Consider the following 27,359-nt stretch of genomic DNA (forward strand, 5'->3'; position numbering starts at 1 on the left):
GGCCTGCGCGCCCAGCCGCGGGCGCTCCCCTTCCGGCCCACCGCGACCCCGACCCCGGCCTGACCCCGACCCCGCCCCGGGCCGCCGGGCGGCCGCCGCGCTCCGTGTGGAACTTGCAACGGTCGAGGGGGGGCGGCGGGGCGCAAGCCCGGTCAGCCCCGGGGGCCCAGCGTGCCCCGGGCGAGCCCGAGCACCCAAGTGGCGCGAACGAGGCGTCCTCGCCGAGGGACGGCGGCGAATCGTAGCGCAGACACCAGCCTTTCTCAGCCTGGGCGCGCCGGCGTGCCGGCCCGGGGCGCACGCTCCGGCGGACTCTTTCCCTCCGGAACCAGTGTGCGGGGAAGGCGGGGCAGGGGGGCCGCGGGCCGGGACGGACTGTGGGCCGGAAGTGAAGCGCCCGCGGCTGGGCGCGCAGGCCCCGCGCACTTCCGTCGGAGGGAACGGCCATGGCGCACATCACCATCAACCAGTACCTGCAGCAGGTAACGCGCGCAGTCAGTAGGGTCTGGAGCGGGAGCCCGGCGGCGCTGGCGAGAACGTGTGGGCCGGGGCGAATCGGTTCGCCCACTGCCCGAGTCCTTGGCCGCCAGAGGGAAAGCGAGGACGGTTGAGCAGGCGCCCCGACAGTGTTGCCCGGGGACCTGGGGGTGCGCCGATGGGCGTTAGCCTCAAGAGAGGGACGTGCGGAGGGGTCCGAGCGGACCCGGGAGGCCTGTCAGCCGCGCTTCGTGACGGGGGCTCAGCCGCGACTCGGGACAGACGCTGGGAGGAGGTGGAGGCGGCAGGCGGTGCGGCTGCGAGCGCTAGTCCAGCCATCACTTGGGACACGCCTCGGGTTCCCTTCTGGCAGTTAATAGCCTTCGGGAAATGCGTCTCCACGGGAATTCCGCCCGGACAGCCTATAAACGCCAGAGCCATACTTAAAACATGGGTGTTTATGAACTCAAAACTGGCATTCTTTCCACTAAACTACGCTAATTCCCAGAACTAGAACCGTGCTGATAGGGAAAAGAGGAAGTGGATTTTTAAAATGTCTGAAGGAAGCATTCCATTAGTGATTTAGAATGTATGGTTGAGGGTCTGGGAGGAGAATGAGCCCCAGGTTTCTAGCCAGGGCAACAGATGAGCAGAGCAAATTTGGAGGGAAAGTTTACAGACACCGTTTTGGACATGTTGAGTTGGGGGTGTCTGTTGACAACCAGGTAAAGATCTTTAGGAGGCAATTTGGAGATAGTCTGGCACGATTGGTGATGAGGGAACAGAAAGCAAGCTGAGGACAGGCAGAAGCTGACACCCCACAACCCCCCCCCCCCCCATGGGATATACCTGACATTCCTCAGGCATTCCTGGCTGCCCTAAAGGAAAAACAAATAGTTAATTTATAGAGATTATAATCCTGCAAGACATGAGTCTCCCTCAGTTTACAAATGTCTTAGCAATTTATAAGAACAAAGGTTTCCTATCATCAATAACCTAGCTTCCAGAAGGGAATGTAGATACAATTAAATGCCCTTAAAACCTGCAGCCCATTGACAGATTCTTGAAGCGAATCGGCGGAGGGTAATGTTCCTCCAGGAAGCTCCCAACTATCTTCATGGTAATGCCTTGCTAGGGGGAAAAACAACCTTAACTTGGCAATGGCAAGGCCTCAGGTATCCTGTGAGTCTTCTTTAACATACAAAAATCCTTTTGAAACCTCCCTTTTCCTTACCTTCCCCAACTCCCAGGTGTATAATCAGCCACCCTTCACAACTCTGGGCACCATCTTTTTCTGCCCATGGGTCCTGTACCCGTGTTTTATTAAAACCACCATTTTGCACCAGAGACGTCTCAAGAATTCTTTCTTGGTCGTCGGCTCCGGACCTCACCCCACCAAACCTCACCTATATTCCAAAACCCCATCGTTTGGTGCCCAAACGTGGGGCTTCCGAGTGTTTTCATCTGGACTCTGAGCCACGATGCAAACTTGGTGAGTATTTTCTCTTCTCTTCCTTTACTCTCATTCCAGGGGCTTCAGGGAGTGTGGTGTTATTGGAACACTTTCATGTTGATTGCTCAAGCTGCAATCTTTTAGCCTGTGGCTACTCTACGGGGAGGAGAAAGTCTGCTTTTTGGCTGGAAGTTAGTACCCTGGCTGGGATGGTTATAAGACCCAGAAACTTGATGCCCTCTCTTTACTTCTGTCCTTATACGAAGTTGTCTGTCTTGGGCATGGGACAGCCACCTAAGTCACCAGGACAGCTGCCAATCTTAAGACTCCTGTGTGAGGTTTCCTCCCCCACTTTTTTTTTTTTAGGAGATTTTATTTATTTACTTGACGGGAGAGAGAGACAGCGAGAGAGGGAACACAAGCAGGGGGAGTGTGAGAGGGAGAAGCAGGCTCCCCGATGAACAGGAAGCCCGATGCGGGGCTTGATCCCAGGACCCTGAGATCATGACCTGAGCCGAAGGCAGACGCTTAAAACTGAGCCACCCAGGCGCCTCAGATTTCCTCCTCATTGATCTAAGGTGATCCCTTCCACATCCCTGGTCTAGCTGCTTCTGGCCGTGGGACCTCCACTCAGAGCCGGCCGAAACCAGTACCCGATGGAATTAAAACCTAACTTCCTAGGGAAGTTGGCTGTAAAGACCACATGTGTTGGAATGTCACTTAGACCATGATGGATTTCAGTTTTTACAGTTTTTAATCAGTCCTCTACTAACCACTTAAATTATAAAATTGGGTAATTTCCCCTTGTAAAACTTTTCTAGTATTTTTCACGGGTTAAAAGTGGCAGGGTGATAACACAGCTTTCAGGGCTTAGGACTGCATGGCATGGGTATTTTAGTCCATTCGATAGCACCCATCTGTAGCCTAGGATGTGATGGGCAAGGGGATATCGGCATCCCACTGGCATCCGCCCTACGGGGCCTTTTATGGCAGGAATGCCTTCAGGGGAAGGCAGAATGGTGATCAATAGTGGTTTCTCATTTGAGGGACTCCTCTGGTCGCTTTTGACAGCTGGAACCTCTGACCTGTCCTGCGTGGGATGCCTCCCGGGAGTCGGGGGGATTTGGTAATGGACCTTTTTACTTTTCTGGGAACATGGCCTCAGTAGGCTTCTTCCCTTCCCAAGGACTCTCCCTTAGGATGCCTCTTTAACCCATTGGAAACAATTTGGATTGCAAAATTTAGGAAAGGACTGATCTGTAACACTGCATGGCCTCAGGAGATCTGTCAGTTAGATCTCTTGTGCAGGAAACAGGATTGTAATCTCTCTAAATTAACTATTTGTTTTTCCTTTAGGGCAGCCAGGAGTGCCTGAGGAATGTCAGGTATATCCCATGGGGGGGGTTGTGGGGTGTCAGCTTCTGCCTGTCCTCAGCTGGCCTTCTCCCTCATCACCTGTGTTCTCAGAGGAGTCTTATTTGATGAAGTAGTTGGGGTGATGGGAGGAATAACCACTAGTGCCTGTTGAACTCTTACTAAGAACCAACGACCGTCATGTACGGTGGCTCGTTATCACCACTTGTCCTGGGAGGCGGGTCCGTTGCAAGCCCCATTTTACAGAGAAGGTTCAGTGGTTTTCCAAGGCCGCTGGGCTAGTTAGTAGCACATTCGGACCAGGAGTTCTGGCCTTAGAGTCCGTGCCCTTCACATGAAGCTCACTGCCTCTGTTAGCCTAGGTTTCAGCCACCATTTCCTGTCCTAGTCAGAACCTACCTATTTCTCAGGTTCCAAAGTGTACTGTTTTTGAATCTCAGTGACCCTCTCAGTTAGGACACATTCCGCATTTCGTACTCCACAGCATCCTCAGCCAGTAGCTATCTGTGGACAAGTCATAGGTCTTTCGTTTCCCTTCTTTGTGATCGCTTCCTAGTAGCTATCAGGTTGGCAGTTTGGTTTTATTCTGCTCATAAGTTTCTGAGTTCTCTTGTTGGTTTCTTGGATGCAGGCAGAACACATGCATTCGTGGGTCAGAGACCAAGGGTCTTGTAGCTCAGCTCAGCGCAGCTGGCAATGTGGGGTCAGCCTGCCGGTTCCCTTGGACCAGTGGGCCCAGAGGGGTGCCTGTACCTGCATCCAAGAGAGAAACCTGGAATTTGGGGCATCCATCCATTTTGTAGCAGGCGGTGAGCAAGCCTGCTTTTTGCTTGGGGTTAGGGAAGGGGGGAAGACATTGCTTCGTTTCTCAAAGTAATAAACAGCCCTGAACAGTGGCCCGAGTGAAGGAGCTAGCGGTCGGGGCCTTGTGGGCCAGCACATCAGTTTGAGAGGCCCAAGGAGGGCTGTCCTTCCTAATGGTTGGCGGTAGCTGGGATGTCCGCGTTCGGCACCTCAACACGCCTCCAGTTTCGTTTCTGTTTGGAGAGGACAGGTTGAGTTAAAATTTTCCAAGTATTCTACTTTTAAAAATTGTATTTAGAACAAGATCAGTTTGCATGTACAGTTGACCCTTGAACAACGTGGGGGTTAGGGGTGCTGACCCCCCCATGCAGTTGAAAATACATATATAACTTTTGGCTCACCAAAAACAACCGATAGCGTGCTGTTGACCAATAACATAAACAGTGAATCAACTTGTTTTTTGTGTTGTGTTCTATATTATGTTCTCACTACCGAGTTAGCTAGAGAAAAGGAAACGTTATTAAGAAAATTGTAAGGAGGAGAAAATGCATTTGTAGCACTCTGTTGTAAAAAGTCTAGGTCAGACTTGCTAGTTGGGGCAGCTGTGCTTCTCCCCACAGCTGGAGCTGCTCCGTATTCCTGGAGTTTCTTTGAGGGCTGGTATTCTTTGTTTGGTGTCTTTTACTTCATTCTTCTGTCCATTCTACAAATTCTTATTTCAAATGGCAAGTTACTTTTTAAAAACTATTTACATTTAAAATTGTAATTTTCCTCCAAATTTTTATTGTGAAAATTTTCAAACCTACAGAAAAGTTGAAAGGAGAACATTGAAGATGTGGACACCCTCACCTGATGCACCACGTTTCTGTGTCCTTCCCTCCGGGCACGCGTGCTTCTCTTCCCTGAACCATCTGAAAGGAGGTCGCTGCCCCCGATGCTCTTCCCATGGGCCTGAGGCTGTGCTGCCATCCGGCTGCAGGGCCTTTAGCCCAGCCGAGAAATGGAGCGTCAGTGTTTTCTGAGAGCGCATTCAGACTCCACATCCACCCACGGTGCTGTTCAGAGCCTCCTTGTTACCTGCAGGGTCCAGTCAGGTCACACTCCAAACATGGTGGTCTTGCTCTTTAGTCTTTCATCTAGAAGAGTCCTCTTGCCAGTTTCCAGGAGTGGATTTGTTTTATGACAATTAACTTTTTAAAAATGTCCAGGGCAGTGGACTCATGGCTGTGTCACTATCTGCCTTTACTTGACTCTAGTGAATAGGTTTGGGCGAATCTGGCTAGTGTAGACGTCCTGTAGCCTCTGGAGGCTTGCATTCGTGCTCCCAACTGCCCACTCCGGCGTCCAGAGACCTTTTCCCATCGTATTGATTCATAATCTGTTGGACGGACTGTGAGAGCCTGTGAACATTCCGCCCCACACCCTTTCCAAAGTGCTTTCAGCTTTTATTCGTGGTCTTTTCCCAAGTGGGTTATTGCATGAGTGTTTGCCAAGTGGTGATTCTCTAACTCTGTTTGTTAGCTACTACTTCATCTGTTAAAAATGCTTTTCCCTGTGCTCCTTTTTAAAAAGTATCATAGATTGTTGTTAATGCCAAGTTATAATCCAGAACCAATAATAAGATTATTCTTATTCTTTCTGAAGCTCAACTTGTCCCAAATTTGGCCACTAAGAACTCCTTCAGACTCGTTTCTGGGGCTTTTTGACAGGTCTTCCTTGAGCCCTGCTTTGCCTCCTGGCACAGTAACGTCCATGCCAAGCTCATGGATTTCTTCCCCTTTCCCAGCACTGGACCAGTCCTTTCTCCAGGGAGCTCTGGTTCTTCTTAGTGGTCATGGAGTTTGGGAAATGAATCTGAGTGCTGGTGTGTTCATTGCCACTGTAGGGCGTAGGGGGGGGTCAGTACTTCAAGGCCTTGTTAGCAGATGGAGCTAGTAAATGTATTTTTTTAAACATTTTTTAAAAAGATTTTATTTATTTGACAGAGCGGGAGCACAAGCTGGGGGAGGGGGGCAGAGGGAGAAGCAGACTCCCCCGCTGAGCAGGGAGCCCGATGCGGGGCTCGATCCCAGGACCCTGAGACCATGACCTGAGCCGAAGGCAGATGCTCCACCGACTGAGCCACCCAGGTGCCCCTGTAAATTTGAGAAATTATGTGTTCTGGGGGCACCTGGCCAGCTCAGTTGGTGGAGTGTGCAACTCTTGATCTCGAGGTTGTGAGTTCAAGCCCCATGTTGGGTGTAGACATGACTTAAATAAAAAAATTACAAGTTCTAAGAGTAGATGAGTTCCCCCCTCCCTGCAACCTCCATCTTCCGCCTTAGAGCCAGGAGGTCACGAGGTGACCAGCAGTAGCCAGGAAAGAGAACTTTTTCCTGGGTGTGCCGAGAGCCAGCTGCACCTGATGAGGTCTGCAGTCTGTGGACCAGGCCCCAGGGACACCACGGGAATGTTGCCACCGGGCTCCCCTGGAGTGCCCCTGCACGGTCCACTGGGGGCTGCTTACGTGGCAAGACCATGGCGTATTAACAGCCACTAAAACAGGTGACTGGGTGGCTGTGGCCCTAGTGTCCCCTGAGCTGTGTATCAGTTCTTTGAGATTTGTCCGCGGTCTGTTGTCGTCTCTTCTCCTCGGTACCTGCTGTGACAGTTTTGGCCGCCTTCATCAGCTTCCTTGAGGTAAGGGCGGCGATGGGACCAGTACTTTGTGATTATTCATAATACCTCCCACAACCCTACACAAATATCTTTTGTTTCTTGTTGTAAGGTAGACCGTAGACGTGGGATTGCTGCCTTCTGTGGTTTTGCTGGGCAGTTGAGTGCCAGATTCTTGATCACATTAGTTGTCTTAGGTGAGATGGTGTAAACTTTCCCAGCTGATGCCCTAAGTGGTGTTGAGAGTCCAGGAGCTGGATCCGTTTTGCCTGGGGGTAGGGTTGCTGCGTTGGGGGGAGAGCAGGTGCGTGCCCTCCTTCGCAGGCCGATCCAGCCACTTCTCGCCTGCAAGGTGGGGGAGCTCCAGTCGCTTTCTGTGGTTGGTCGTGGCTAGTCCGGCCTCCCCTGCCACGCTTACCGCTTCTGGCGGTGCGTCTCGCGATGGGAAGTGATGTGAGCGCCTGCCGCGGGTGTGCAGTCCAACTGCACGTCGTCCCTGACCGCGTCTCGTGTGGGCATTGAATGGACAGCTAACCCCACTGTAGATGAACCATGCTGTGTGTGCAGCTTTCTCTATGCTTGTCTTCCTCTGCCCGTTTGGATTTCTAAGTGCTTGTTGGGTAAATAAAATCTTCAGACCTCGTTTAGTTTTCTGGTTACAGAGGTCTGCCGCAGCACAGGCCCCCAGGACGGAAATCTGTAAAAGCCTCCTGAAGGCCCAGCCTGCACCCCAAGGGCCCAGGGGCAGGCACTTCTTCCTGTGCTCCCATGTCATACGCAGTTTTTCTTTTCCTTCCAGATTGAGTTAGGCACTTTCCTGTGACTTTGCGTTTGTCTTTTTGTTTTGTTTTGGGTTTTGTGTGTGTGTGTGTGTGTTTGTTTTTGCTTAACAGTAAGTACATTGTGGACACTGGCACATCATCACCGCTGGATCCATCTACCTCTGTGTCACCGTCTGCTTAGCTTTGCCGTTCCCTGTTTCAGTTGATGTGTAGGTTGAGTGGAATGTGGCTTTTAAGCCCTTTTTTTCCCCATAAGCTTTATAAATGAATTCTCAAGTGTCTGAACGACCGAATAAAACTAAAATAACGTGACTTCCTTAATCACCACTGGCTTACCCTGCTTGTTTGCTGTTTCTGACAGTAAATCATGTGTTTCTTTGCCGCCGAAAGATCTCATTTTGAAACGTTGCTCTCGTTTGCTGCTGCCAAGAGCCCGGCGTGTTCTGTCGTTGCTGTGGCTCCTCCAGAATCAGGAGGATAGATTTTCGAGGCGTACAGCATGTTGTTTAGGTTCTGTGAGGACAAAATGGTTGTTTTCTACTCCGCTTACCTCTTTTCAAATGTTTCAGGTCTATGAAGCCATCGACAGCAGAGATGGGGCATCCTGTGCAGAGCTGGTGTCTTTCAAGCATCCTCATGTCGCCAACCCACGGCTCCAGGTGGGCGAAGGAGCTGCACCTGCAGGTGCTCCCTAAGAGAAGCTGAGAGTTTGAGTCAGATGGAAACTAACATTGCCGCTCTTTTGAAAAATTTTGAAAATTTTAACGTTCATTTACTGTATGTCTATAATTGCAGTTCATTTATTGAGCACTGTGTGTTTGATACCAGGCTGAGGTGTGCATCTTATGCTCTGTAATAACTCCCAAGTGACCCTCTGAGCCCCAGAGACATGCAGTGTGGAGCAAGGTCGTCCAAGGTCATCCAGCAGACAGGCAGTGGGCTAGGCTGTGCCCAGGCCGGTCTGTCCCCAAAGCCCACAAACGTGTCCTGTTATAAGTAAAGCTTAGTGGGGCTGAGCCATGTCTCCTCATTCCTGTGCTGTCCATGCCACGGACGCGTAGCTGGCTGGGTCAACAGAGATCTATAGCCTGCAAAGGCGGGGGTGTTTACCATCTGGCCTTTTATGGAAAGCATTTGCCAAACCCTGCTCTAAACCATAAGTGTCCTTGATTTAGCAGATAAATGATATGCAAGCCCTGTCTTCTGTAGGAAGTATTCTTGGCATTTGGGGAAGTCCCATTTGCTCATTGGTTCCCTTTGTGAAACTGGAATGTGGTCCTGTTGGGCAGTTTTTCTTTTGAAAGAAATAGGAGCTCTGTATATTGGAGATCATATTGGGCAGAGTGTAGGCTGCACCTTAGACCAAATAAACCAGTTTGTGGAGTAGAAGCAGGCTCTTTTTAAAAGGTAGGGTTCCCTGGGTGGCTGTCCTGTGTGACAGTGTTGAAAACCATTGCTCTAAGGGGCTCGCTGGCCAGACACTCCTCAGCCTTGTACCACCGTGGGTGGGTCTGCCATCCCTCTGTGATCCAAGGCCAATCCCCGTTGACCTACTGAGGTAGCATTCCATTCGCTGGTGGCCGTTGTCTGCCTTAGTTATTTCTTTTTTTTTTTTTTTTAAAGATTTTATTTATTTATTTGAGAGAGAGAGAGAAACAGCATGAGAGGGGAGAGGGCCAGAGGGAGAAGCAGGCTCCCCGCTGAGCCGGGAGCCCGACACGGGACTCGATCCCAGGACTCTGGGATCATGACCCGAGCTGAAGGCAGTCGCTTAACCAACTGAGCCACCCAGGCGCCCTGCCTTAGTTATTTCACCAGGGACGGAGGATGGGGATTTTCCTGCTGCTGTCCTTTTCCTTCCCACGCTTATGCACATGGATATGCATGCGTATTAGTGCATCAGGGACTCACAGACTTCTTTAATTCTCTGTTCTGTGTGACCCCGTGGCTCTCATATGGTCTAAAATCTGGCCATGGAGAGGGAGGAGGGCGTTGGAAGTAAATGTCAGCTAGCCTAGCCCAGGACATAGAGCAGGTGGCTCTGTCACCAGGAGGTGAGGAGGGGGGATTCCTAATGTGGCATCACCTCTCACTCACGCCGCCTTCCTTATGGAGCACATAGTAGCTTCATAAACGCTTCTTCACTGAATGGCTGCTGAATACTAAGGTCCACACGAAAGTGCCCGGAGTATTCCTTGGACTGTGGTAGGCACGGCAGGTGTGTTTGGTGCCCCGTCACCCTGTCACTGGCCACGACACGTACGTGTGATATCACAAGTGCCAGGTGCCCGCCCTTACCCCTAACTGTAAAGTGTGCATTCTTTTGAAACAGGTTCGTCTCAGTGTCTTTCTGCACATTGCATTCTTTTGCTGCCTTTTAATTTTATTTTTGTCATTTTTCCTCTTATCATTTAGATGGCCTCCCCAGAAGAGAAGTGTCAGCAGGTTTTGGAACCCCCTTATGACGAAATGTTTGCTGCTCATTTAAGGTAACCCCTGGGGAGGAAGAAAAATAAAGCAAATCTGGAAATTGCTGAATCGACTAGGGATTTTATTTAACATCATCTTAGGCTTGAGAGGCACCCGGGTGGCGCAGTCGGTTGAGCCTCTGACTCTTGGTTTTGGCTCAGATCATGAGATCAAAGCCCCAAGGCAGGCTCTGCCCTCAGTGGGGAGTCTGCTCCCTCCCCCCACTCACACGCATACACTCTTTCTCTAAAATAAATAAATAAATAAAATCTTAAAAAACACATCATCTTAGACTTGAAACGATGGATAATTTGCTTTGAAAAGAAAGTGTATTTGTTTTTTGGAGGGTTTTTGGTACTTTTTAAATTTAAATTCAATTTAATTAACATAGACTGTATTATTAGTCTTCAGAGGTAGAGCTCAGTGATTCATCAGTTGCGCATCACACCCAGTGCTCCTTATATCAACGGGCCCTCCTTCATGCCCATCCCCCAGTTACCCCAACCCCCCACCTCCCCTCCAGCAACCCTCAGTCTGTTTCCTGTGATTAAAAGTCTCTTATGGTTTACCTCCCTCTCTGATTTCATCTTGTTTTAAGAAATGTGCATTTGTAATTTCACTTTGTTAAAGCCTATGAAAATTTTCTGAAGCTTAAAATCCTTTAAATTTTTTTTAAAGATCTTATTTATTTATTTGATAGAGAAAGAGAGAGAGCACACAAGCAGGGGGAGGGGCAGAGGGAGAAGCAGGCTTCCCGCGGAGCAGGAGCAGGGAGCCCAATGCAGGACTCGATCCCAGGACCCTGGGATCATGCCCTGAGCTGAAGGCGGATGCTCAACTGACTGAGCCACCCAGGAGCCCCTGAAATACTTAAATTTTTTTTTTTTTTTTAAAGATTTATTTATTTATTTATTTGACAGAGAGAGAGAGAGAGACAGCGAGAGAGGAAACGCAAGCAGGGGGAGTGGGAGAGGGAGAAGCAGGCTTCCCTGCCGATCAGGGAGCCCGATGCGGGGCTCGATCCCAGGACCCCGGGATCATGACCCGAGCCGAAGGCAGACGCTCAACTGACTGAGCCACCCAGGCGCCCCGATACTTTAAATTGTTAATGAACATTTCTTCATTTGAAAGCACACGTATGCTCTTAAATGTGGTAGAGGCACCGCTCGCGTGGGCCGCATATGGCAGTTGTGTGTTGAGGGGCGCACGGCTCACCACGGCCGTCTGTTTCCGTGGAAGTAGGCCTGTGCTTCACGTCTTCGCCTTGCCGGCAACGGGGCTAGAGCTGCAGAAAGCGCACGGAAGACTTGCTCTTCGGGGACATCTCATGTCTGCTGTTTGCCCTTTGGAGGGTGGCGCCGGGCAAAGCCGGATGTCCTGAAGCACGAGGCATTGGCTCGCCCTCCTGCCTCTGCCCCTCCAGGGCTTCCTTCTCTGGAGAAGTCGGGGCGCCACTGGGCTCCTGGTAGTGTGAGGCTCCCTGCCATCTCCTGTCCGTAGGTGCAGCGGGAGGCCCGTGCTCGGCCGTGACCAGTGCCTGGCACTGAGAACCTGCTGCAAGTAGGGTCTCCTCCCGGGGCCAGAGAGCAGCGTCCCAGAACAGCATGTGGGTGACTTATCCTGTAGCAGGATAAGCGGCGCGCTCAAGCGTTCTGGATGGAAGTGAGGGGTGGGGCACGTGGGGCTCGATTGCAGGTCCTGCTGCCTGTGTCCTCAGCCTGTGAGGTTTCCTTCACAGATGCACTTACGCGGTGGGGAACCACGACTTCATCGAAGCGTACAAATGCCAGACTGTCATCGTCCAATATCTTTTGTCGTTTGCGTTATGGTTTAAGATCTGGAGACATCAGGCCACTTTCATTCATAGCTTTAACTAGAAAGGAATTGAAACTAACTTTGGGAAGAGAAACTCGTTTAGCTATTTCATTCAGGTGCTTAGATGTATTCTGGGCCTTAAGACTGTCGTCCAGTTACCCGTACAATGAGAGGGAACACAGGTGATGGTTAAGGGTTTTACTTAATTCTGTTGTGAACAGTGGTATTTCCTTTAAAGCATTAAGTAGAGCTACAGGGACTAGTTAGTCCCTTTGGCAAAATAGGAGAACGCCAGATTCCAGGCATAGATGGACAAGAGTGGACTCCACATGTCGTCACTGAAGTGTGGCCACTGAGACCTTCAGCCAGCCAGTGTCTGATTTAAGTCATTTAAGTGCTATCTCCTAGCTAAGGCTTCTGTCAGTGAGTGTTCTAGTATTTATGTGTAACTCTGGATTTTTAGTTTGCTTATTTTTTAACTTTCTTGTTTAAGTATACAAAAGAGAAAGTTGGCTACTAACTAGCTTAGTCTCCTTTGAATTTAAGAATTGTGTAATCAAGGAAATAAACTTTATACTACAGATTCTAAAGCCTATTATATATGTGATTATCTGGGTTCAGAAAAACCAAATAAAATGTTTGAGGTTCCCAATTAAGAAAATCTTACAATAGTCTCTTTGGGGAATGTATGTGTAAAGCAAATATATTTACTGTACTAATACCTAATGATATTCAGATATTTGTAATTTGTACATTTTTCCTTCAAGAACTTGCCCCTATGATATATAATCTTCTAAACCTAAAATTGAGAATCCTTCATATTTCTTACTCTTAACACTTCTAGCCTTGCCTTAGATTTTGTATGTTGTTCCTTAATGTAGTACATCGTTCCTGCGTGCATTTCAAGCCCACAAAGAAGAAAACTGGTAAGTATGAACAGAAATAACTGGAAACTGGCAAATGGCAGGGTTTAGTTTTTGGGTTTTTTTTTTTTTTTTTTCTTTTTTAGCAGAAGCTTTTTAAAACTTTAAGTAAATATGTGTTGTGTTTTCTGTATGGATATTTAATGTTACATGTTGACCTAGGATAATATCAACGCAGATAGTGGAGTTTTAATGGTCAGTGTAAACTTTAAGTGGCGGACCAGCCAGATTGTTTGCAGTGTGTTCACATAAACATAAAGCCTTGTTTTTATTTCAGACCTTCCATACCCCAGAATGTTTGTTATTTGTCAATTCTGAACTGAATTTTGATTTTAATTTGGATAAAAGGGCAGATCAGCTGCAGTTCATGTGGAGTGACTAGAGTGAATACGTGGTAATTGGGTTATTTTAAGTTCCTTGACAAACTGATTCTTAATTTTATGATTTATTAACTGTAGGTAAATACTGAAATTTTGTGTTTACTAAAATAACTGAAGGCTTGCAAATACCTTTTACTGAAAAAATCAAATACCCTCTTTAAGTGAAGACTTGTCTTAACACATAAAAGTATTTCCACCAGCTAAATTTAAAAAAAAATCCTTTTACGACATTTTGTCTATTACATTTTCTGGGTCCTGTTAGAAGGTCTTACTAAACCACATCTTGCTTTAACGGAGCTGCTTGGAGAGTGGTTGAAGGGAAGGAGAAGGTCCTGAATAGCGTGAGGAGGCGCTGTCTGGGGCTGAGGACCCTGGACGCAGCGAGATCTAGGCTTCTGGGGGGTCTGGGGCAGCGGGTGAGGGGCACTCTAGTGCCTGTGCTGTCAGGAAGCCCCGGCGCCGCAGCCTGCCCTGACGGGGGATGAGGAAGGCGGCAGGAGCCTCGGGTTCCTGGAGGGGTGGTGGCCCCCGTGGAAGGAGGTAGCTCTGGGTGTCGGGAACGGAATCTCGGACCTCGTGGCCTCTTCCAACGTGCTTGCTTTCCTGCCCCGCAGGGCTCTGCCCGTCATGTATGCCGTAGCACTCGACCTTCGAGTCTTCGCCAATAACGTAAGTTTAGTTCTCGTCACTGTTCTTTTAAAACTCAATCTCAGTTTCTATCTTTTGCTTAATTTCATGTCATTCTTCCAGAAGTTTTGAGGGTTAGGATGTGGGTTAGCACGTACCTGGTGTAGCAAGCGGAAGGGCGGGAGGTAGCTGGACTGTCTGGGTTGGTGGGTTTTCCTGCCGTGGGTGTAGACGGAGGTTCTCTGTGCGTGTTAACCCGTTATGGCAGATGGCAGATTTTTTTAAAGGGGTGAGGCAGTAACACGAGCAGGTCTGAGTTCTCCTCTGCTGTGAAGATGTGGCTGTCCCCCGTCTTGAGGAATCCCACCCTGATGTAGATGGGGGCAGCAGCTAGGGGTCTCTCTGGTGTGGGGGGTCGGTTAGCCCTTGGGGGTCAGCGTAAGGCAGTTCTGGAGTGGCAGTTCTGAACTAACACACCTTTATGGCTCTAAAAACTGTAACTTCCCATTCTGAACAAGATGGGGTAGGTACAGTTTTCCTTTCCATCCTGCTGAGAATTCGGAAGCCAGCATGACTTGCAGACCAGCAAGTGGTGGGTCTCCTGCATTTGCTTCTTGCTTCCTATCCTGGACTGGGTCCCAGAGGAGCCTCAGATCCAGGAAGACCGACAGGCAGAGATGAAGAGGCCCCAAGGAAAGCAGGAGGGGGCTTCTGGACAGACTTCTTCAGCAGTCCCTGCCACAGCCCCCCAAACTGTGCCAGTCCCCAGCGCTTCAGCAAAGCCCTCGGGGAGCCGGACCCAGCCAAGCCAGCGGCAGCTCCCCACCAGCATGGCGTCCGCTGCTGATGCGAGATAAACAGGGTCCACGTGACCTCATACCCCAAATAACACTTACGGAGAATCTCAGCCTGTGAAGAGAGACGATCCACAAATACCGGATGTTGGAATTCCTTGACTTACTCGTACCCCGGCCATCCTAAATAAGTCTCAGGAAAAGTCACGAACATGCTTGAAACAAATGAAAACATAGACGGTCTCAGCAAAGAAATAGAAGATGTAAAGAAGAACTGTGATAGAAATTTCTAGAACCAAAAAATATAACTTAAACGCAAATTAGGCTCCAAAGAGCTTTGTTTATATATCTATTTGTATTTACCATATTAAAAATTTTTAACTGGGATTTAAAAAAATATTTCTCTAAAATGACAAGCCTTTTATGTGGTAACATAAGTGACGTTTTAAGTGAAAAATACCTATATTTTCCAAATGAACAAAATGTGCTGAGAAGAGTGCTGGATTTTTATTTTAATCTTACAGAAGCCGCCTGACCCCGTGTCCTTCTGCAGGCATGGTGTTGCGGCTTGAATATATGAAGACGGTCTGGCCTCACCCAGTCGTAGATGGAAAGGAGAGGAGTATTTTAATAGCCTTTCAGATGATTGTGGATACTCTTTTCCTCTATTACCAAAGCTCCAAGGGGTTGTTACGGTGTGTCCTCCGAAGCTTAGCGTTGAGCTTTTTTTGCTGTTGTATTGGAATCCGCTGGTGTGTCCTGGTCTCTGGGTGGACTGTGTGCTCTCGTGTGATCTTGTAGCATCAGACGTTGATCGTTTGGAAAGTTCTGGTTCACCGAGTCACAGAGACGTTCCAAATGTGGATGTGTTTCATTGTGTAAAAGAAAACCCCAAACCAAAAAAACTCCCATTTGTTAATGTCTCCAGTGACCTTATCTGTAAAGTTTTGGAGTAATGAAATGCTGCCACGTTCATGGTGGTTGATGACAAGTTACCCAAAATTCTTATTTTTTTTTTTTGAAAGCACAGATGTCATTGGCCACAAATACCGTCAGGTGTTTGCTTGGAATTGATTGGTTGTGTTTCACTTTAGAGCAAACGGTCCTTCAGCTACCCTCGCCTGGACCGCCTTGCTCGTCTGTCAGTCGCTGGTTCCACACGCTAGCTGACAACTCCAGCAGCTTCCCAAGTGCTTTTCCTGGAGAAAACCATACTGTCATTTCATCACAAAGAATGTTAAATATTTGTATATTCAAGAGCCAAGACTTAGGATTTACTGTGTCGTCAGGGACAGTTTGAAGTGACCTTGGTGTTAGTGTTTGACTGCAGGACTGTGCGGGGTGATGTTAGGGACATCGTGTTGCTGCTGCAGTTTGGTGTCGCTGGAGAGGCCCCCACGTTTTCACCTACCACAGTGCTCGCATCGTCAGTGCAAATGACGGTACAATAAGGGGACAAATACTGGCTGTTGGTGTTGTCATGAAAATAGTTCTGACCGCATGGATCATGTGCAAGTGTTTTAAAGGCTCCCAGGGTTTCGTAGACTGTACTTTGGACACCTGTGTTAGGGGGTGTGAGCGGGAGCCAGTGGGTCCCAGGAACAAGGGGAGAGTCAAACCTGGTGATGACTTCGGTGTCTGTCGGAAGTGTGTGTTTTGGGGTTTTGACTGGCTGTAGGCGGGGGCAGAGCGTGAGCCCGTAAGGAAAGGCTCCTGGAGGGGCGCAGGGCCCCGTGCCCCAGACTTAGAGAACAGGCCAACTCACTAGCTGGAATTGGTTGAAGAGTTGATCTGTGTAAGAGTCAGGATACGCTACCGATTTCTCAATTTTTAACAATGCTAACATCAACTAGAAGATTTCACCAGAGCCGCTCGGGACTCTGACCCTCGGTTGTAGCCATTTTTGCTTCTAGCAGCAGCGGAGGTTTCTTTCCCACTCAGGAATTGAGAGGAAATTAAACGTGACTGTTTGTGTTCTATCAGGCAGACCAGCAGCTGGTAAAGAAAGGGAAGAGCAAAGTCGGGGACATGCTGGAAAAGGCAGCCGAGCTGCTGATGAGCTGCTTCCGCGTCTGCGCCAGTGACACGTGAGTACGGCGTGGAGGTGGCCGCGCCAGCGGGTGACGCTTGTGTTCCTCCCGCGTGTGTGCGGACCCCATGGTCGTCGTTCCGATTTGCTTAGCTAGTCCGCTGCTGTGTCCAGGATGTGAGAGAGAGAGAAGGTGGTGTGTGAGGTTTGCCTGGCACGGTGTCTCTCGAGCGCTTTCCTCCTGCCCCTGCGTCCCTTCTGCACCTGGTCCAAGCCCCGTCCGCTGGGAACGCGCCCAGCGGCTTGTGCTGAGTGCAGGTCTGCAGACGCTCAATTCTCCAACCGTCTTTACTTTGTCTTCCTTTCTGCGTGCTAGGTGGAGAATTCTAGATAGACCGCTTTTTCTGCTGGCGCTCTGGCCGCGCCGCCGCCTCACTGTGTCTCCCGCCGTGTGACTCCGTACTGCCCTTTGTTAGGGTTCGTCCAGCGTCTCGGATCTCTGCGCCGATGTGTTTTGTTAGAGCCTTCCAAGGGTGATTGCTACACCCTTTCTCCCACTCCCTTTTGTCCGCATTCTGTCTCCTTTGAGACGCCAGGCTCACGTATGTTAGACGCGTGTCCTGCCACGGACATGGGTGCCCTGTGTTCCCCTCTTGAGCTGTACGTGTTTATCGTGGGATAACTGGCTTTCTTGATGTGACACCCAAAACACAATAACCTAAGAAAAAATAGATAAAGCAGACTTCATCAAAATTAAAAACTTTGTGTTTCAAAGGATGCCATCCAATAAGTGAAAAACAACCATAGAGTGGGGAAGATATTCGCAAATAACGTAGCTGACAGTAACCTGTATCCAGAATGTGTGAAGATAAGTAATCCGATTTATGTGGGCAAAGCCCTTGGATAGACATTTCTGCAAAGAAGATAGACAAATGGCCAGTAAACCCACAAACAGGTGCTCAACATCCTTAGTCAGAAAGGAAGCGCAAATGAAAACCACGGCGGGCCGCACTTCACACCCAGCAGCGTGCTGAGCGTGCGGGGGGCTGCAGCGGGCTGGGCCTCAGAGAGACCCCTCGGGGGTTGCTTCCTGAGTGTCTCCAGTATTAGAGTGTTTGGTTTGTTTTCTACCCTCCGAGGCAGGCAGTGTTCATCATCCCCGTGTTGATTTGAGGTCACGGCGCCAGTGAGCGACAAGAGTCCTAGAGGGGCTGGCCGCTATCACGGAACAGACTTTGTTTTTAAACGCTGACCGCGGTTCTACACTGAATATTTCTATATGGGAGGGATCTTAGGGATGGTCTTGGGGAGGGTTTCTTTGTCCCCGGCTTGTGAACAGCCTGTGGTTCCATACCGGCGTGTTTATTTCATATGCTTTGACCCCATGCCCTGGGATTTCGAGTGTGCAGGCGGCCTGCCGCGGGCCCCCCTCTCCGGTGCCCCGTCGGTGGGCGTGCAAGCTGCACCGGAGAAGAACCACTGCAGGGCGCAGATACGCGGCAGGCTCCACTGTGCGTTGTGTTTCAGCACTGTGTCGTGAAGATCCTCGAGCGTCTGACCGCGTGGACAGAATTGCACAGGGGACACTGTAGACTCCCCACGTGCCCCATTGGCGTTTACTGTACATGCCATATGCTGTCCGGTCACGCGTCTTTCCTTCTGTGCGTCTAGCAGTTTTCTTTCTTCTAAAGGTTATGCGTCCGTCAGAGACTTCCCTAAGTGCCACACTCTCCTTTATAGTTTGAGGTAAAACTATAAAGTGATTTTTATAGTTTTGGCAGTGATTCACACGGATCTTGACTGTATTTTGACAAGTGTGTGTGCGTGTGTGACCCAGCCCCTCCCGAGGCCGAGGACATTGTCATCATGCCGTCCCCTTCCCAGGCGGACCCACACCACGGTTCCAGTGTCCCGTTGGTGGCCGCGTGCACTGCGTCTTGTTCCACGTTGTCGTGTGTTTCCGAGTCCGTCTTGCCCTCCGGATGAGCGAGCACACGTCCGTTGAAAATAATAGACGTGTTGCCGATGAGGCAGTCGGTGGCGGCCCACACGCGTACTGGGGTCGTCTGTTGTGGCTGGTGGTTCGACCTCTGCTCGGGCTGCTTATTTCATGGGCACGGCTTGAGCTGTGGGGTTTTATCTCAAGGTATTAATTTTGTTTAGGCAGATTTGTGTGTGTGTGTGATTTATAAACACTGATTTCCTGGGTAACTTAAAAAGAGCTGTTTTCCCGTAGCCGGGCCGGCATCGAGGACTCTAAGAAGTGGGGGATGCTGTTCCTGGTGAACCAGCTATTCAAGATCTACTTTAAGGTGTGATTCCACGCGGGCGCCTTAAATACTCTGTGGGCCTTTTCCTTCTCCCTGTCTCCCTGGATGCCATCTCTATGCCAGCCTCCCTGCCATCGCCGGGAGGTGATCCTCACCTGGCCGTATCCAGTCGAGTCTGTGGAGCTCCTGCTAGGTGCAGGGACTGTCCTGTTTCAGCCTCCACCCGACGAGGGGAGCCCTGCATCTCCTGGGGAAAGCAAGGCGCCAGTGCCCTGAGCGGGTGGGCTTTCACGTGAGGGGTATGACCCCAGGCCTTCCACCTGCCGCTGTTAACAAGTAGCTATGGAGCAGGTGGCGGGTGGGCGGGTCAGGAGGTCCTTCCTGCCGCACGAGGTTGTCCAGCGAGGGGCGGCCCCGTGGGGCACCAGCAGCTGGTGCCTGGCCCTCTGGGTGTCATCTGCACCACGCAGCGTGTGTTTTAGTGTTTCTTACGGACACTTATTAATCAGTTTTGGTGATGTAAATTGGCTTTGTAATTCCCGCTTTAAGGAGGCAAATACTTGGTAAAGCGGAAGCTTTTGTTCGTCCTGCTCGTTTTGCTGAGTAATACTTGGAAGGGCTTGTTCCAGATCAACAAGCTACACCTGTGCAAGCCCCTCATCAGAGCCATCGACAGCTCGAACCTGAAAGAGGACTACAGCACTGCCCAGAGGGTGACGTTCAGGTACTACGTTGGGCGCAAGGCCATGTTCGACAGCGACTTCAAGCAAGGTTGGTCCTTAGTCTTTGTTGCCCGTGTTCTAAAGACGTCCGAGAACGCTAACTGCCTCTTAGCAGCACGTAGGTGGCAAGCGGGTGGGGCCCCTGTCCTGCGTGTGCGCGCTTGTTGCTGATGCTGAGGTCGGTTGAGCGCGGGAAGGCCCGGGCCGTGTCTCTCGAACTCCTGCCGGAGTCGCAGTTACCGCGGGCGACTTTCTCGTGGGGGCGATTAGGCACCACCGTTCTTCTCTGGCATGTGCCTTTGGGGCGGCCCAGGATCCGGGACAGGGAGCCCAGGCAGCCGCCGGCCTCTGTGTTAGACACGCCAGGGGCCGCCAGCACGGAGGGTTGCTGCGCGGCGAGGTGCTCGGGCCCTGCTCGTGCGGGCAGCGCTCTCGGAAACCTCGGCGCGGGGAGCATCTGTGCGGGCTCCTCAAGAACACGAAGCCAGGCTTTTTCTTTTCAGCTTTGTGATTAGCTGACAGCGGTTGTTCTTTACGGTCTCCTCGGCCGTACTCGGACCAGACTCTGTAAACCCGCTCCTCAACAGCTGTGTGCACGTGAGGACCGGGCCTGGAACGGCTTCGCTTTCCGTGTGTTTGGGCCGGGGATTCTCGGCCGGCGGAAGTGACCGGCTGCGGGGGGCGTGCCCTGGTTTCTCTCCGGCGGGCTTGTGCCCACCAAACTTGTTCTCCTTCACAGAAGTTTTAATAGACCCACGGCTCTTGAACAAGGGCTGTCCTCCGCGGTTCTCCCGTCTTTTTTTTTTTCCTTAGAATAGAAAGCCCAAGAATAGAAACTTTTAAGTTATATTCTTTTGAAGTTTCTCAAGTTTGGTGTTGATGTTTTTCCTCCAGACTCATTTGAATACCCAATACAGCAATACAGCGAGAAATGATTGATCACTGTTAGCGGTAGGAATTGATGGTTCCCAAGACAGCAGCGTTTCAGGGGGTGCAGGGGTGGGACGCGGTGCGGGCGGGGGCCGTGGTGAGCGCGGGCGGTGTGACTTGTGTCTACAGCGGAGGAGTACCTGTCCTTTGCCTTCGAGCACTGCCACCGCTCGAGTCAGAAGAACAAGAGGATGATTCTGATATATTTGCTGCCAGTAAAAATGCTGCTGGTAAGTGATTCTACTCCGCTCTTTGAGGTCTTGGTGCTCAGTGAAGAGGTTGATAGAGTTTTAAAAATGTAGCAGGTGTCGCGTAGCTACCTAGTCTGAGCTGCGTGTGAACACACCCCAGAAATGGAGAGTGGAGGGTAAGCTGCTTGGTGTGTGGCCGGAACCATTTATCTCCACGGCTGACACTTTCTCTTGTAAGTATCTGCCTCAGAAGTGCGACGTATGTAAGAAAATAAATGTATGTTATTTTTATTGCTCCTAAGAACGTAAATTAATAGAGATGGATTAAGCAAGGAAGAGAAATGTGCCAGCCTCTCTTTAGGTATCTTATTTAGTCACCCAAAGTTAATTTGATACTTGAAAAGAAATGACAAGTAACTAGCAAGTTAATTGACTAAAACTTACTCAAAGTGATAGAGCTTCCTTTCCTCCCACTTAAAAATTTTTAAAAAATTATCCGAGCAGTACACATGGCTCAAACTTGAATAGCTCAGGGTAGCTTGTAAGGGAAAAGCAACAAGTCGTACCTTTCTCCCCATGTCTGAGCCTGCTTCCCAGAAACAACCAGTTGTAAATGGCTCAGCCGATTCTTCTGGAAGGCATTTCCAAGTTCCCAGCCCTTACGCCGGCCTGTCTTCCGCCATGTCTTCCCCCTTGGATATGAGCTGCGAGGGCGTGAGGGGCTGGGCTGGGTGCCCCTGGGGCTCTGGCTGCCAGACCCACATTGGTTTGTCAGCTGCTTCTGAAGAAACAGGTTGCAGGTTTTTAAGATGTGACTTCTTGATAGGGATTTTATAATTCTGTTAAAAATGAAAGGCTCTTACTCTGGGAAATGGGCAATCTGTCTCAGGGTCACATGCCGACCATCGAGCTGTTGAGGAAGTATCATCTCATGCAGTTTGCCGAGGTGACCAAAGCCGTCAGGTACCGTGTCCTTTTCCATTTGGGGCTTTCAGACGCGGAGTTAATTATCAAAAGTCTCACACGTGTTGTGCGAGGGCTGGTCCTGGGCCTTGGTTTTCCTGACTGTGCATGCACATTTCTCCCCACACCCAGCGAAGGCAACCTTCTGCTCTTGAACGAGGCCTTGACGAAGCACGAGACCTTCTTTATTCGCTGTGGCATTTTCCTTATCCTTGAAAAGCTGAAGATCATCACCTACAGGAATCTTTTCAAGAAAGTGTGAGCTAAGTGTTTCCTTTATTAGTAAGTTTAAGTTCTCAGTGTGACTCAGCCCCCACACTGTGAAGGGCGATGACCCCCCGAGACGGAGTGTGTGCCAGTGTGGACGAGGCCCCAGCACTGCCTTGAGCTTGTGCGGATGCACTCAGACCTCCAGGCCTCCCACGGCCGCCAGCTGCACGCACCCCAGCACCTCGCGGGCATGTGGGCACGCCTCTGTCAGGTGTCCCCGTGTTCTGTCCCGCGAGTGGGACAGGTGCTCTGTCCTTCATTCATAACCAGCTAAGCCAGCCCCGCCACTCCTGTTTGTCAGAAAGTTGAATTCTGCGTCCGTCCCTTTCCCCAGCTGTGGGTAGTATGTCCAGAATCGTGAGGGCCACGCGTCCTCGAATCCATAGGGCACGGTTCGTGGTAAGGGGTGTCCTGATCACAGAGACGTCAGAATGTGGGATCACGTGCTTCTTGGACTCTGAGATGAATATAGGGAGATGGAGACACAGGGTCCTGCTTTCCCTCCTGACTCGGGATGCCTTCTCGCCTTCGGAGTGCTTGAGTCCCGTCAGTAACCCACGTGGCCCTGTGCTTGCCCCCCCAGGTATCTGCTGCTCAGAACACACCAGTTGTCTCTAGATGCCTTCCTGGTCGCCTTGAAGTTCATGCAGGTGGAAGACGTGGACATCGATGAGGTCCAGTGCATCCTGGCCAACCTGATCTACATGGTGAGACGCCCTCCCCAGCCGGCCGGGTCTGGAGCCGGAGGCTCTCATGTAGTGGCTGGAAAGCCGTTGGTGTTTGTTAGAACCCCTGTTATCCCGGGAAGTGACCGGGCTCTGAGGGGCCGCGGGTGGGGGGACGTTGTCTGTACGTCCCTGTTGTGCAGCGTCTCTGCATGTCTCCGTTGTCTTTGGAGCAGACCACTGACACCTGGGGCTGTCCTGGGGCCTCCACCTTCCAGACACCCCTCACCGGAGGGGCGAGCCGACAGGCTTGTTTTGACCCCGGCCGTCTCTTTCCCCCAGGGTCACATCAAAGGCTACATATCACATCAGCATCAGAAGTTAGTTGTTAGCAAGCAGAACCCATTCCCCCCACTGTCAACAGTGTGTTGACTGTGCACACACTCCGAGGACAGGACAGCCGTGTCTCCTCTAGCTTTTGTCTGCGTGGATGGACTCGGTATTGTCTGCAGCCAGACTCTGGGGCTCGTTTGCTGGCACACATGACTCCTGGAAACCTCCATGGTCACTCACAAGTCACATCCGCCGTGCGGACAGCTGGAGCTCCCTCTTGAGAAAATGGGCATGTCCGTTCCTGTTGGAGCTGGGGAAGTGTCCATGGAGGGCTCCGGCTCACTCTTCTTAAAAGCGTCTTCCTCAATTTTTATGTAACTTTTTCTGTAAAACGTCATCCTGAATTTATACAGATGGCATATTCTTTATTTTATCTTAGTATTTTCATTTGTTAAATTAGAACATTGTACATGATTAAAATGCTTGGTTAACTAAAGGCTTCTTTTTATAAAATGAATTTACCTTGATAATTTTCCACAGTTTACAGCCTGCCATTTTCAGAGTCTGCACGTTTCCTCTGTGCAACACTCACTAAAGAAGAAAGCATCCTGGGCTGTTGTAGCTTTATCTTTGCAGCCTCCTCAAGGCTGGGAGCCACTTACCCCGCTGCGCAGAGAAGCTGCCCTCGAGGCCGGGGGTTCCTGCTCCACGTGGGCGGAGCTCTGCTCCCGCTGCCCGAGGGGCCACCCCGGGCGTGCTGGCAGGAGGGCAGCATCCGCACGAGCTTAGGGCTCGGGGGAGGTGAGGCTGGCTGGCCTGCAGGGTGACCACTGCAGGTGCGTTGTCACTGGCCTTGGGCTCCCAGTTCCAGTGCAGGCGGGCCTCACCAGCGGTTGCTCCTGCCTCTTCACGGCCTGGAGCGGGTTCTAAGAGCAAGTGTCCCAAAGGGCCCAGCCAGCCTCCGCGTCACACTGTCACCTGCTGGAGGCACATCCAGATTCCAGCTGAGGGACGTGCGTGCCCTGGAGTGCGTGTGCGGAGCGTGTGCCACGGTTTTATGATCGCCAGGTTCTTGACCTCAGGACAGTGTGGCATCCCGGCGGGCAGGGATCACCGTGTGCCGAGGCTCACTCGGGGCCTGGGACCCTGCTGCCCCCTTCTCCGGGGCACCGTTCTCTCACGACGGGCGTGAGCAAGGGCGAGCTTGCGCTGCTTCCCAGGGTCGCCCTGCAGCCTAGTGTAGACCGGGGTGCTCCTTCGAGCCGTGGGTAGTGACCCCGAGAGTCCGGGCTTGGCTGGTACCGCCGCGGAGGAAACAGACCTCGGGTTTGGTGCCTCTGTTTGGACTCAGCCTGCGTGCACGGTGGCGCCCGTGACGTTCACGGGCGCGGCGCCTGCGGTTGGTCCCCGTGGGGCCCCGGCGGGACGCGATCTGGCCCCTGTAGAGGCCCCTCTTCTCGAGGTGTGCCCGCCTGGTCCAGCGCCCTTGCAGTAAGTTCTGCGGCAGACGGGGCAGGGCTTCGGTCGCAGCTGCGGCCCCGCCGGCCGCACGGAGGCCCCCACTCGGCAAAGCCAGGCTTGCGGTGGGACAGCGCCGCGCTTGCCGGCTTCTCCCGCACAGCTGCCGGAAGCCTCCTGACCCTACAGCAGTTTGAAGCCGTGCAGCCCCGCTGCCCAGACTTAACTCACTGCCTGGCCGCCTGCCTCGATGAGCCGCGTCTTTTCCGGGGAATGGGCCGGCACGTAGGTGTCAGAAACGGACAACGTTCGTGGTGTGTTCGAGAATCGTAACAGTCAGGGCGCCCGCTGGCTCAGTCGGTGGAACGAGCGACTCCTGATCTCGGGGTTGTGAGTTCGAGCCCCACAGAGTGCAGCGATTGCTTAAGTAAATAAGTTTAAGGAAAAAAAAGAATCGTTAACACTTAAAAATCCGAACTATGTTTAAACTCTGTGTTTCACCCAAAAGAATATTTCAATCAACACTTAATCCCTTAAACGAGTCCTCCCTCCCGCAGGCCGTGGTGCGCCTGCGTGTAGAGCCCGTCCCGGCGCCCCGGGGAACAGGTGTGCCGCTTCCATAAGGAAGAGTTAGCGGGCGCTCGGGTGTACGCGGCCCTAGCGGCTGCCTGCTCTCGCTGGGGCCCGTGTGGTGAGCTCCGAGGGCAGGAGGGGCTGGGGCCGACCGCGCTTCGTGTCTGCTCGTGTGAGCCACGTGTCCATGAAGGCGGTGGACAGTGACTGGGTCTGCGCTCTCCAGCTTGGTCTCGGCCCTCCTTGGAGAAGCTGCTCTTCCGTTTCGAGACGGAGGCGCCGCGACGCCGATGGCCCGCCGAGGGCCCGCGGGCAGCTTCCGGAGCAGATCGGACCGCCACGGCCGTGAACCGGGGCTCCCGGGCCCGGCGGGAGTCGCCCGGGGCGCAGCCTGTGGGAGGCCCGCTGCCTCCCGACCTCGTGCTCCTGAGCCTTCCCCTACAGCGCCTCCAGCCAGTGTTGCCCTCGGTCTAGTGGCCTGCAGGCCCCCGCCCCCATGCCCTGGGTGGCTGTGGCGTGGCCGCGGGGGCTCGGAGGAGCAGCCCCGCTGAACAGGAGCTTCCCCGCTGTCCTTGGCTCTGCGGGCGGAGGACGGTTTGCGCCCTGACCCAGAGCTATCGGGGAAGCAGCCCTTTTGGCTAAGACCTTGGGTGCGCGGGGAGGCGTGCTGGGACGGGAAGCCAGAGGCTGGCAGGTGCTTGCTGAGCCCCCTCCGCCTGCCAGGGTCTGGCCGGGTGCTGGGGGTTGAGCAGGAAGCCAGACCGGGGCGGCGGCCGTGTGGGGCCAGGACCTCACCAGTCATCCCGCACAACGAACCAGCCTTCCAGGCAGAGTGCAAGTCAGGGAGCCGCGGAGAAGCCATCCGTCAGACACCAGGAGAACCAGGTGCCACGGCGGCCGGGCGGCAGCCGGGCGGCGCGGGCGTGAAGCCGCTTTCCCACTGAGCTGTGAAGGCTGGGTCTGCGTCAGCTCAGGAGCCGGAAGGTGGGACGTGGGAGCATCGCAGACGGAGGGTTAAAGGATGGCAGGGGGCAGCCTTGCATTCCTGGACCTGCACCGGGGGGGACGCAGGGGGTGGGAGCGGGGCTCCAGGACAGGAGCTGGGCATCAGGATGCAGACAGAAGGGCCAGGCCACAGCTCCTGGGAAGCTTCTTAAAAGATGACTGTGTGGCCCTTTCTTTGTTCCTCCCTCCATCCGGCTGCCTCGGACACAGGTGTGATGGCTGGAGCTCTAAGTGCCATTCTGGAATACGAGGATAAGGGCCACTTAATGGAAGACTGAGCAGTGACGGCTGGGGTCATGCTCACCTTTCTTTCGTTTTATTCTTTTGCTCCTCCTGATTTCTTGTCATCGTGCCAGCCACGTGACGCATTTACCAAAAGTGATATACAATGTTTGTCCACGTTCCACTTTACTGAGGGCATTTCTAGCTGCCCCTGTGATCCACAGCCCTTCCAGAACTGCAGTCCCACGGACCTCCTTTGGTGGAAGTTCCTGTGACTGTTCTGTGTTGCGGAAGATTGTGTACCGTGCCGCAAACAGTCTGATGTCAGGCATGGGTCTCTTACAGACCACGCTGTCACCGGCACGATGCGGTGAAGGTTCTGACCGCTGGAGGGACAGGACCCACTTGGTGTTCCCCAGTCCTGCTACTTGCTGTGTGGAGGGTGCGCTTGACGGGGCCGTGCGGGAGAGACAGGCGTGTGCCCCAGGGGTCAGAAGAGCGTCCCAGCACCACATTTAAAACATCAACAGAAAGAGGGGCGCCTGGGTGGCTCAGTTGGTTAATTGGCTGCAACTGACTTCGGCTCAGGTCCCGATCCCGGAGTCCCCGGGATCGAGTCCCGCATCGGGCTCCCTGTTGGGGGCGGGGAGCCTGCTTCTCCCTCTAACCCTCCCCCCCCCCCCCCTCCCCACCCACCTCCCCACCTTACCCCGAATTTATAATCTTCAAATTGCGTGTTGAAATGATACTATTTTGGATCTATTGTGCTCCATGAGTCCCCCCCCCCCCCCCATGTACTCTCTCTCTCTCTCATTCTCTCTTTCTCAAATAAATAAAATCTTTAAAAAACAAAAACAAAAACAAAACATCAGAGAGAGGTTAAAATAATTTTAATAACGTACTCATCTAGCACAATAGATCCAAAATAGTATCATTTCAACACGCAATTTGAAGATTATAAATTCGGGTTTATGTTCTTATTTCTGTGTGTGCAGGAGGGTGGGGGCGCTGAGGGAGAGCAGGGCTGAGGGGCAGGTGTGCGCAGCAAGCTGGGTGGTGGCGGTTGTCGGGACCGGCTGTCAGCCCGCCGCTGGCTAGGCCCTGCGCGCCCATGGCCGTCTGGGCGTCGGTCCAGGAGGACCTGCATGCATCACTAATAAGAGAGACGGGAGGGC

At 52.0% G+C, this 27,359-nt stretch overlaps 1 protein-coding gene across 5 annotated transcripts; it reads left to right on the forward strand.

Moving 5' to 3' along the window:
• Window positions 1-339: 339 nt before the first annotated feature.
• On the forward strand, window positions 340-23,403 carry PCID2 (PCI domain containing 2). 5 transcript variants are annotated; one of them, XM_021696044.2, is made up of 14 exons: window positions 377-482; window positions 8,115-8,204; window positions 9,961-10,034; window positions 11,753-11,818; window positions 12,714-12,755; window positions 13,747-13,801; window positions 16,537-16,640; window positions 18,819-18,894; window positions 19,482-19,623; window positions 20,634-20,734; window positions 21,585-21,658; window positions 21,791-21,916; window positions 22,512-22,635; window positions 22,936-23,403. In XM_021696044.2, exons 1-14 carry the CDS (start codon window positions 447-449, stop codon window positions 23,023-23,025), a joined length of 1,200 nt encoding a protein of 399 aa, XP_021551719.1. In that variant the 5' UTR covers window positions 377-446; the 3' UTR covers window positions 23,026-23,403. The 5 variants fall into 5 exon arrangements, with proteins under 5 accessions (XP_044769430.1, XP_021551719.1, XP_021551720.1 ...); XM_044913495.1 differs by having other exon boundaries at window positions 340-482; window positions 21,585-21,916; XM_021696045.1 differs by lacking the exon at window positions 11,753-11,818 and having other exon boundaries at window positions 12,711-12,755.
• The last annotated feature ends 3,956 nt before the right edge of the window (window positions 23,404-27,359 follow it).

Source organism: Neomonachus schauinslandi, chromosome 3 (genome assembly GCF_002201575.2).
Source record: "Neomonachus schauinslandi chromosome 3, ASM220157v2, whole genome shotgun sequence".
NCBI lineage: Eukaryota > Metazoa > Chordata > Mammalia > Carnivora > Phocidae > Neomonachus > Neomonachus schauinslandi.